The following is a 12,500-nucleotide window of genomic DNA, read 5'->3' on the forward strand; positions in this document are numbered from 1 at the left end:
GCCAATCAGATCCTTTAGCTCTGTGTGTTAGTGTTGTTCTGGTCCAGGCAGACTTTATTGGTTCATAAAATTTACCCAAAATCACTAATATTTAGGATATTACTACAGACATCGCTGTAGTCGTACGTCTGCTGCATTATTGTCAGCTGGAGCGTGCAGCGCGTGCTCGACTTGAACGTTATCGCTCAGCAGCGTGGATGCTCACATCGTTATGGTTACGGTTGTGCAGGGATGCACCGAATCCAGGTTTTTGTGGTTTCGGCTGAATCCTGAATCCACTGGTTGAGATTGTGCTGCCTCCTCCTCCCATCCTCAGTCCATGAACACAGTAAACACAGTAAACAAGTAGTCTTCTAACCAGTAAACAAACCGGGAACTATATTCTCAGACAAGCTTGCTGCAAAGCAAATCATTCCGCCCAAGTACTATATTCTTCCGCCTGAGAATATAGTTCCCGGTTTGTTTACTGTTAGAAGATGGCTGTGTCTCATGTTACGTTTTGTGTACACGCTGTGACTCTACAAATCACAACATGTAAATAGGAACATGTTGGTGTTATTTTGTCACTTATTCGGAGCAGTAGGCTAGTTGGAACCAGTTACCTGCAGGATCTGTGCTAAGCTAAGCTAATGCTGGAGCCGTCAGACAGCGTTACAGCACGCACTGAGATGAGAAGGGTATGTATGGACTAGTTTAACTCTGGAGGTTACGGTGAATAAGATAAATCCCCAATAAGTCGGCTTGTTCCTTTTAAGAGGCGGAGAATTTTCGGCGTTTTTTGAACATACCGCGGAATAGATAATTAGGCGCACTTTACACTAGGGTTGTGCCGATGATATCATCGGCTATTGTGAGCCACCAGCTCTCTCTCCCTGTCAGCTGTAGCTCGCTCTACCTTCTAGTAACGTTGGACACAGCTGTCTCGAGTGAGAGAGAAAAAAGGTCCTGTAGGTACGGGACGATGTTATGCAGGATTTATGAATGTAGCTACGTTAGCAACAGGCTAATTCACCAGGGTGCTATTTTATGTGTGAGCTAATATTGCGCATCTGTTCGTGTGCGCCGCAATAGTTATGTTTCTGTTTATTGAATGCGTTATTCAGTGCAAACATAACCATGAATGTAGTTTAATCTCAGTAATGATGGTACGTTAGGTTATTACTCAGTAATGATGGTATGTTAGGTTATTACTCAGTAATAATGATGGTATGTTAGGTTATTACTCAGTAATGATAGTATGTTAGGTTATTACTCAGTAATAATGATGGTATGTTAGGTTATTACTCAGTAATGATAGTATGTTAGGTTATTACTCAGTAATGATAGTATGTTAGGTTATTACTCAGTAATAATGATGGTATGTTAGGTTATTACTCAGTAATGATAGTATGTTAGGTTATTACTCAGTAATAATGATGGTATGTTAGGTTATTACTCAGTAATGAGGGTATGTTAGGTTATTACTCAGTAATAATGATGGTATGTTAGGTTATTACTCAGTAATGATGGTATGTTAGGTTATTACTCAGTAATAATGATGGTATGTTAGGTTATTACTCAGTAATGATAGTATGTTAGGTTATTACTCAGTAATAATGATGGTATGTTAGGTTATTACTCAGTAATGATGGTATGTTAGGTTATTACTCGGTAATAATTATGGTATGTTAGGTTATTACTCAGTAAGAATGATGGTATGTTAGGTTATTACTCAGTAATGATGGTATGTTAGGTTATTACTCAGTAATGATAGTATGTTAGGTTATTACTCAGTAAGAATGATGGTATGTTAGGTTATTACTCAGTAATGATGGTATGTTAGGTTATTACTCAGTAATAATGATGGTATGTTAGGTTATTACTCAGTAATGATGGTATGTTAGGTTATTACTCAGTAATAATGATGGTATGTTAGGTTATTACTCAGTAATGATGGTATGTTAGGTTATTACTCAGTAATAATGATGGTATGTTAGGTTATTACTCAGTAATAATGATGGTATGTCAGGTTATTACTCAGTAATGATGGGATATTAGGTTATTACTCAGTAATGATGGTATGTTAGGTTATTACTCAGTAATAATGATGGGATATTAGGTTATTACTCAGTAATGATGGTATGTTAGGTTATTACTCAGTAATGATGGTATGTTAGGTTATTACTCAGTAATGATGGTATGTTAGGTTATTACTCAGTAATAATGATGGTATGTTAGGTTATTACTCAGTAATGATGGGATATTAGGTTATTACTCAGTAATAATGATGGTATGTTAGGTTATTACTCAGTAATGATGGTATGTTAGGTTATTACTCAGTAATGATGGTATGTTATGTTATTACTCAGTAATAATGATGGTATGTTAGGTTATTACTCAGTAATGCTGGGATATTAGGTTATTACTCAGTAATAATGATGGTATGTTAGGTTATTACTCAGTAATGCTAGGATATTAGGTTATTACTCAGTAATAATGATGGTATGTTAGGTTATTACTCAGTAATGCTGGGATATTAGGTTATTACTCAGTAATAATGATGGTATGTTAGGTTATTACTCAGTAATGCTGGGATATTAGGTTATTACTCAGTAAAAATGATGGTATGTTAGGTTATTACTCAGTAATGATGGGATATTAGGTTATTACTCAGTAATAATGATGGTATGTTAGGTTATTACTCAGTAATAATGATGGTATGTTAGGTTATTACTCAGTAATGCTGGGATATTAGGTTATTACTCAGTAAAAATGATGGTATGTTAGGTTATTACTCAGTAATGATGGGATATTAGGTTATTACTCAGTAATAATGATGGTATGTTAGGTTATTACTCAGTAATAATGATGGTATGTTAGGTTATTACTCAGTAATGATGGGATATTAGGTTATTATTCAGTAATGATGGTATGTTAGGTTATTACTCAGTAATAATGATGGTATGTTAGGTTATTACTCAGTAATAATGATGGTATGTTAGGTTATTACTCAGGACATCTGATTGATTTTACTGCACCGTACTTAAGTGAAAGTAGGTCAAGTTGTAAAACCTACCAGCAGGGCACCATTTACAGAAGGCATTTAGTAGTAGAAAAAAATGTTTAAATAAAGAGATATGAGCTACAGTGTGACATTCGAGTCACACTGTAGCTACTAGTCGTGATTACAAGACTAAAAGAACGCACCATTAAATCGCACAATTTTTGCTGGTTATGTAATCTCACAGAGTGACATCGTGATTAGATTAATCGTGCAGCGCTAGTTGAAACTAGAGGTGTGAATCTTCACTGATCTCCCGATTCGATTATGATTGTCACGTCAGCGATTCGATATCTCGATGCATCACAATGCATCAAATCCATGTTTCTATTAAAGCCATGTAGGATATTTAATTCATAGCTTTTCAAGCTTCAAAAACCAAACATTCTGCAGAGCTTTATACTAAATAAACTGGATACATAAAACTATACAGCACTGAGCACATGGCACTTCCTGAATGTGCAAAAACATACCAGAATATGTAAACGGAAATGTTGCTAGGCCTACATTACATTATAAACAGAAATAATCGATTATGAGCCGGCCGATTATCGATGCAGCATCGTCCACGATTCCATGCATCGATTATTTAGATTAATTTCAACACCTCTAGTTGAAACCAGTTGGTTAAATCAAAATCTTCATGTTCTGTTGATTCAAACGTGTGACGATGGATCTGGTCTCTGCCTCAGTGGTGTTTTTTTTTTTGGGGTGGAGGCGTTTGGGGTGTTTTTTGGGGTAGTTTGTGACATTAATAAGATGAAGAAACATTTCATCGTGTTGCCAGAAAGGCCGAGCCGTTTTCAGAGAAACAGGAAATCACCTCTGTGGATTCCTGCAGGGGTCAGAGGTCACACAAACTTTCCCCCTGTCCCTGTCACACCCTCCTGCTGTGGGTTTATGTTAATGAGCCGCTGAGCTGGGCTCTGATTGGCTTTCAGTTATCTGTGAGGGGCGGTTGGGGCGTCCCCCCTCTCTCTCTCTCTCTCTCTCTCTCTCTGTGTGTCTGCGTGTGAAGTCAGTAGTCTGTAGTCAGACGTGCAGCTAGGCGACTTTTCTTCTGATGCTGCAGAGCCGAGCACTTACAGGAACTCACAGAAAACCACCCGAGAGGAAGGAAGGAAGGAAAGGAACGGTACGCTGAACATGAAACGGCAGGTCTGTGTTTGTTATTCACGGCTTCTCGTTCCTTTAACTCTGCCGCTGTTATGTCCACGACTCCGAGATATTCGGCGAGATGTCACAGAGGAGAGAAGGGAGCAGCTTCTACCTTCAAACAGACACTTTCAATCGCAACAGACTTAAAAAAACTCTTTCGTACATCAGTCTATCCTATTTGGGGTCAGGGCAGGGCAATATATGGATATTATATCGTGATATGAGACTAGATATCGTCTTAGATTTTGAATATCGTAAATGTCTTAAGTGTCTTTTCCTGGTTATGAAGGCTGCATTACAGTAAAGTGATGTACTTTTATGTTACCTGACTGTTCTAGCTCTTCTATTATTTTTTTTTTTTACCCACTTAGACATTATATTACTGATGATTATTTATCTGAAATCTAAGTGGGAAGATATTTTGTTAAAGCACCAATTTTCAACCCTATAATATCGCCTCGATATCGAGGTATTAGGACAAGAAGATCTGAATTTCTTCATATCGCCCAGCCCTAATTGGGCTTTTTCTGCCTTTTTTATTTTTGATAGGACAGCTAGGTGAGAGAGAGAAGACATGCACGAAATCGTCACAGGTCTGATTCTAACCCTTGACTTCTGCGTCGAGGCATAAACCTCTCAGCATATGTGCGCCTGCTCTACCCACTGAGCCAACCCGGCCACACAATCTACTCTATTGTTAATTTCATTAAATCAAGTGCAATATTTATTCAGGGCTACAAGTCTCCCAAGACCTTGTCTGTGTGTATATAAGTATATGTTCATGTCATGTTCTGTTGTTATACATGTATGCTTGTTTCCTTATTTGGGTATTTTATGTCCTTTTGTGGTCATGTTTCATGTATGTCGTTTGGTGTTGTTCATCTCATGCACATCTGTATGTATGTCTATGTCCTCTTTTCTCATGCATGTCTGTATGTATGTCTATGTCCTCTTATCTCATGCATGTCTGTATGTATGTCTATGTCCTCTTATCTCATGCATGTCTGTATGTATGTCTATGTCCTCTTATCTCATGCATGTCTGTATGTATGTCTATGTCCTCTTATCTCATGCATGTCTGTATGTATGTCTATGTCCTCTTATCTCATGCATGTCTGTATGTATGTCTATGTCCTCTTATCTCATGCATGTCTGTATGTATGTCTATGTCCTCTTATCTCATGCATGTCTGTATGTATGTCTATGTCCTCTTATCTCATGCATGTCTGTATGTATGTCTATGTCCTCTTATCTCATGTATCTATGTCTGTATGAATGTCTATGTCCTCTTATCTCATGCATGTCTGTATGTATGTCTATGTCCTCTTATCTCATGTATCTATGTCCGTATGTATGTGTAAGTCCAATCCTGGCTGACAATAAAAGTTGTATCGTGCATCTAACAAGCCCTCATCACACAAGCTTTAAAAAATGACTCTCGTCTTTTATCTTCTATGATTTATTTTTTTCACATCTGATTTTAACCCATGATGACTGGTCAAAGAAGTTAAAAAAAAAAGTGTGAAAAAGGACTGAAAAAGTGACGAATGCAGCGAGCAAAAAGAAAGTGTCAAAGCTTCGATAGAAGAGACAAAAAACGTTGAAATAAGCGACAAGGAAGGAGAGAATAAGTAGCGCTGCAGCGTGTGGATTAATTCCTGGATGGATGGGTGGATTAGTTGTTTGTGTTTCTAAAATGTCAAAAAAAAAAAAAAAAGACTAAAGTTGTGGGCAAAAACGTCAATAAATGCGACAAATCTTTTTTGAAAAAATGCCAAAAATGTTGTACGTATTCCCGGATGAATGGATGAGTATTTCTGTCTCTAAAATGTAGATCAGTGTTTCCCAAAAAGCACAAGATGACATCCTCAAATGTCTTATTCTGTCTACAACTCAAAGATATTCAGTTTGCTGTCCCAGAGGAGAGAAGACACTAGAAAATATTCATATTTAACACGCTGACATCAGAGACAGAAAGGAGACTTTTTCTAACACATATCAGCAGGAAACTTCCCCGGCTGATTACTAACATTTAGACAATTCTTTTTTGTATTTACAAGTTTTCTGAAATGTTGTGTTTTAAATGTGCAAATGAGGCGTATATAATGCTAACTTTTGGTGAATTTAGGAGACATCTACAGATATACACACACAGACACACACACACACAGGCACACACACATGCAGGCACATACACACACAAACACACACACACACACACACACACACATACAGGCACACACACACATACATATATACAGGTACACACACACACACATACACATACAGGCACACACACACACACACATACATATATACAGGTACACACACACACAAAACGTAAATAAAAGTGACCAAAAAACGTTGAAAATGTGCCAAAAATGTCGGTGGAAAATGAGGCATTATAATGTTAACTTTTGGTGAATTTAGGGGACTTCTTCAGACACACACACACACACACACACACACACACACACACACACACACACACACACACACACACACACACACACACACACACAGAGTGTAGTATCATAAGTGTTGTTCTGAGAGAAGCCATGTTGTTGTTGTATGTACTTCCTGATAGGTTATTGGAGCGTTGGTTCTTGGTAATGATGTCGACTCCTCCAGCGTGTATTACTATCAGCTGCTGCAGAGTGACATCATCAGTAGTGCAGTAGCCCCGCCCCCCTTCAGGTCTGGAATTCTGGGGGTTTTCCTCCGCTCGGCCACTTCCAGGAAGTGACTGAAAACACAACAAGGGGAGGGGAAGGGGGTGAGAGAGGGTGAGAGAGAGAGAGAGAGAGAGAGAGAAAAAAAAGAGACACAGAGAGTGAGAGACCGACAGACAGAAACAGGCAGACGAGAGAGAGAGAAAGACACACAGATAGAGAGACTGAGACAAAGAGAGAAAGAGAGAGGGAGACACAGAGAGAGGAGAGAGAGCGACAGAGAGAGAAAGAGAGAGACAAAGAGAGAGAAAGAAAAAGGGAGGGAGAGAGAGAGAGAGACAAAGAGAGAGAAGGAGAGAGAGGGAGAGACAAAGAGAGAGAAGGAGAGAGAGGGAGGGAGGGAGAGTAAGGCAGGGAGGGAGCAAGAGAGAGAGAGGGAGGGAGGGGGAGAGAGAGACAGAGAGAGAGAGAGAGAGAGAGAGAGAGAGGGAGAAGGAGAGAGAGGGGGGGAGAGAGAGAGAGGGAGGGAGGGAGAGAGAGAGAGAGAGAGAGAGAGAGGGGGGGAGATATCGTCCGTGAGGTGAAAGTGAAACTGCTGCAATCCAGTTTGTTTATTTGTTGTTTTCTTGGCTGTCGTGACTTTAATTCTTCAGACGAGAGGAGATTTAAAGTGGCTTGGGTCTCTGGAGAACGTTTCCTGTTTGCACCCTTTCAGAGTAAAAGCCTCCGGAGAAGGTTTCCTGTCTGAACCCTTTCACAGTAAAAGCCTCTGACTGACTGACTGTGTTTGTTTCAGGATGACTGAAGCTCAGTTCATCAACGTCTACGACAACGAGGTGAGTCCTTCTGTTTTTATATCCTGAACACCCTTGGTACACACACACACACACACACACACACACACACACACACACACACAGGTACATACACACACACACACACACACACACACACAGGTACATACACACTTACACACACACACACACACACACACACACACAGGTACATACACACACACACACACACACACACACACACACACACAGGTACATACACACTCACACACACTCACACACACACACACACACACAGGTACATACACACTCACACACACACAGGCACACACACACACAGGGTTCACAACCTCGTAGCTTGGGGTCTGTCTACCTCCGAGGGTTTAGACATTATATTATGGGTTTATTATTATGATTATCTAAATCCTTACGGAGAAAAACTTGTTTTTTACTTCCAGAACCACACTGTTGAGCTCTGTTCACGTCCATGGTTAACACAAAAGTGTGCGTTCATTTGTGCGTTTTCTTTTTGCCAATTGTCTACTGTAGACCCAAGTACCTGATGTGTAATGGAAAAGGTCCCATTAACCTGAAGGGATGTTGAGTCATAGGATGTTCTGTCACAGTTTTTTGATGTTGAAAACTCTTCTTCTTCAGCTGCAGATGAATTTGATGCAGTACGACTACATTCCTCCGGTGGACATAAAGACTGAACCCTACATACCTGAGACAGGTAGGTCACATGACCGTATATCATTTAGATAAGTAATCAGGGTTCATACGTTTTGAAAAAAACTGGAAACGTTATGGAATTTGAAAAAAATGCTAATTTCAGGCCTGGAAAGGTTTTTGGAAACATAAAAAGACCCAGAAAGAGACTTCAGATACAGTATTAGGGGACCACTAAGGTCTATATAAAAGAGACTTCAGATATAGTATTAGTGGACCACTAAGGTCTATATAAAAGAGACTTCAGATACAGTATTAGGGGACCACTAAGGTCTATATAAAAGAGACTTCAGATACAGTATTAGGGACCACTAAGGTCTATATAAAAGAGACTTCAGATACAGTATTAGGGGACCACTAAGGTCTATATAAAAGAGACTTCAGATACAGTATTAGGGACCACTAAGGTCTATATAAAAGAGACTTCAGATACAGTATTAGGGGACCACTAAGGTCTATATAAAAGAGACTTCAGATACAGTATTAGGGGACCACTAAGGTCTATATAAAGAGACTTCAGATACAGTATTAGGGGACCACTAAGGTCTATATAAAAGAGACTTCAGATACAGTATTAGGGGACCACTAAGGTCTATATAAAAGCATCAAAAAAGTCCATCCGTGTCATGGGACCTTTTAATGTTGTGTCCTATTCATACCTGGAAACAATGACCACAACATTTCAGACTTTTGTTATAAACAAAGAAAGTACCCATCAGTACTTTCTTGTGTTCAACTGTTACAAGAAACGGACACGTTGTCCAGAAACTGTAAATGAACAGAACCGGGGAAGCTACAGCTTCTTTCTAGAACTTACTAGCAGGGAAAACACCTTCGTTTGTCACTTTACTTTAAGAACCTTAGCTGTCGAAATAGTGAAAGTGGATGGTGAATTTTTTGAGGCGAGTATAGTGTGATATTTATTTATTTTACGAGGAATAGCTCTTGAGATGTGTCATCTCATTTTGGGGAGGGTCCTCGGTGGGACTGGACAGTACAGAAGACAAGACATTGCAGTACAACATACACATTCACTCACATACAGTACAAGCTCCCCCTAAACCCATCCCCCCTACACCCATGCCCAGATGTTACTAGTATTAAAAAATGATCATAACAGAACTGTATGAGTAGTGATTAAAAACCATAAAATAGAGAAATAAGAGAAAACTGTGAGAAATCAGACAAACAATTACACCAAAAATCTGTCAAGCATTAGGAAAAGCATTGCATGTTCAATTTTATTTGTCACTTGCATAGTCATACACTTACAACAAGCAGTTGTAAGTGTATGACAACCACTCCAACTGTGCTATCACATAACTAATAGCATAATAAGCAGTCCTTCCAGAAAAATGCAGAGTTTTTTTTGTGATTGTTGCGGGGCAAAAATCCTTGATTATGTGGCACGTTTTCTTAAAAAATGCAATGGAATATGCTCTATATGATATTTATGCAATTTTATGCAATGAAATTGTGGGAACTTGTAAAAACTGCAGTTTGATGAAAAAGTGTGAAATAACTGAAAACATGTCTTAAATTTTAGATTCCTCAAAGTAGCCACCCTTTGCTTTTTTTGATAACTCTGCAAACCCTTGGTGTTCTCTCAATGAGCTTCATGAGGTAGTCACCTGAAATGGTTTTACCTTCACAGGTGTGCTTTGTCAGGGTTAATTAGTGGAATTATTTCCCTTATTAATAAAAAAGCAAAGGGTGGCTACTTTGAAGAATCTAAAATATAAGACATGTTTTCAGTTATTTCACACTTTTTTGTTAAGTACATAATTCCATATGTGTTCATTCATAGTTTTGATGCCTTCAGTGAGAATCTACAATGTAAATAGTCATGAAAATAAAAAGGAAACGCATTGAATGAGAAGGTGTGTCCAAACTTTTGGCCTGTACTGTACGTGTACAGTGAGTGCAGCCGGGGGCTGAGCACACTCCCTCGTTTACAACAATTGCATGTTTGCAAGTAAATGGACAAAGATATCTTGAAGCAACTCAAAGATGAGATTGATCTTAGTGACCCAGGCAAGCTATTCCAATCAAAGGGGGCTTTAAATATAGTATATAGTATAGTAAGCATAGTAACAGTTTCTGTTCATGTTATTAACTAAACTTCTGTTTGTGTTTCAGCTCATGGTCCTTACATTCAAATCATCGAGGAGCCCAAACAGGTGAGACTCATGTCTGTGTCTGTGGGTCTATGTCTGTGTCTGTGGTAATTGCGGTACAAACTAACACATTTAACATGTAGATAAGAGCAAGGTTAGACTTGGCTTTGGGATCTAGAAGTCATACCCAAAAGACTAGCACTCCTCAGACCATCACTGGCATTTACTCTCTTTATAGACATTACATTTGTTGGTGCTTATTTCTACTCTTAACTCTAAAAAATTGACTCAACGGGACTGTCCTCCCCTGAAAACTCCCCCATTAGTGGTTTGTTCCAGCATCATTCTGCCCTATATTTAGGTTTGTAGTGGCGGCGCCCTCTAATGGCCGTAGTAGATCTGACGGGAGCAAAGCAGGAAATAAGGTGAGGAAGTATAGGAGCGGCAAATGTCCTGGTTTCGACTTTACGAATTTTACTATGGCCACGCTAAGACTCGCTCTTCAATAGCAGCTCGATTGGTTGGGGTTAGGGATTGACCTCTAGTGGTTAACGTTAGAATAGCCGATTGGTCAGGGGGATAGGACCTGAACATGTAAGCATGTGCTTAACTTTATTTATAGATTTTTTTGCGGCCACACACACATTTTATTCCAATTTTTGGTCACTTTTTTGGTGTTTTTTTTTTTTTTTATTTTATTTATTTATTTTTAATGTCAATTTTTTAGCAATTTTTGTGTCGCTTTTTTTTTAGGAAGTTTATGTCAACTTTGGCAATATTTTTGATGATTTATTTTTTCTTCACTTTTTCCGATTTTTTTTTTTGTCACTTTTTTGCTATTTTCTTTGTCACTTTTTCCAATGTTTTTGATGATTTCTTTCCCCCCAATTTTTGGTCAGTACTTAAACAAGTTTGTGTCACCTCACTTTTTCATTTTTGTTTTTTTTTGTCACTTTTTTCAGCATTTAAAAAAAAAAATGTTTTTAAGCTTATACAACATTTGTCACTTTTTTCGAAGTTCTTTCTTTGCGGCCACACTCATTTTATTCCAATTTTTTGGTCACTTTTTGGTGTTTTATTTTTTTTTTTTATTATGTTTTTGTCAATTTTTTAACAATTTTTATTTATTTTTTTTTTTTTTTTATGTCAACTTTGGCAATATTTTTGATGATGTTCTTTCTTCACTTTTTCCTGGTTTTTTTTTTTTTTGTCATTTTTTTCCCATTTTTATTATGTTTTTTGTCAATTTTTTAACAATTTTTTGTGTCGCTTTTTTTAACTCTTATAGAGATGTAACTGTTACAGGAATCAGAAGAACAAATGTCAGAACAAAAGGCCTGTTCAGCTCATGACACATGACCTAACACACAGAGTGGTAATTCCCCTGTCAGGTTGATCCACACGTTACGGTAACAGCCACTTCCTTTAATCCAGGGTTTTCCCAACCGTCATATAACCACACGGGACCCAGGCTGCAGGACCAAAGGTCACTAACACTTGAGTGTGTGTGTGTGTGTGTATGCAAATTAATCAGTTCTGTTATGAAGACAAAAGAGAAGAACCAGCTTTACACAATAGGAGAGAATCAAATGACACAAAGGGACTGTTTACTGCAACTCAAACTAATCTCCACTCAGAGATATTTATGTATATGAATATATCAGAAGGATAAGGCCACATATTAAATCAAATTAGATGCATCGAATAACAATAATAAACTTTATTTACACAGATTTTGAAGTGAAGTGACAAAAACTTAACAGTATTTGTAAAATAAAGATTATTCTTTGGGGCATTTTAGGACATTATTATATAGGACAGCTGAAGATGTGAAAGGGTAGAGAGAGAGAGGGGGGGGGATGACATGCAGCAAAGGGCTGCAGGTCACGTTCATAAAAATGACCTAAAACTTAATCGCAGTTTATTAATTTATTCGGCAAATAACGTTTCCATCAGCGTTTATCGCATAAGCCGTGTATATATATATATA

The 12,500-nt window shown here is 38.2% G+C and overlaps 1 protein-coding gene across 1 annotated transcript in view; it reads left to right on the forward strand.

Moving 5' to 3' along the window:
• Window positions 1-12,500, forward strand: part of nfkb2 (nuclear factor of kappa light polypeptide gene enhancer in B-cells 2 (p49/p100)) — a 35,841-nt gene that overhangs the window by 2,405 nt on the left and 20,936 nt on the right. The window contains exons 2-4 of the mRNA XM_028603396.1: window positions 7,667-7,706; window positions 8,322-8,397; window positions 10,533-10,573. Coding sequence (XP_028459197.1) covers window positions 7,667-7,706; window positions 8,322-8,397; window positions 10,533-10,573 — 157 coding nt within the window. The remainder of the gene's footprint in view (window positions 1-7,666; window positions 7,707-8,321; window positions 8,398-10,532; window positions 10,574-12,500) is intronic.

This window comes from Perca flavescens, chromosome 17 (assembly GCF_004354835.1).
Source record: "Perca flavescens isolate YP-PL-M2 chromosome 17, PFLA_1.0, whole genome shotgun sequence".
NCBI lineage: Eukaryota > Metazoa > Chordata > Actinopteri > Perciformes > Percidae > Perca > Perca flavescens.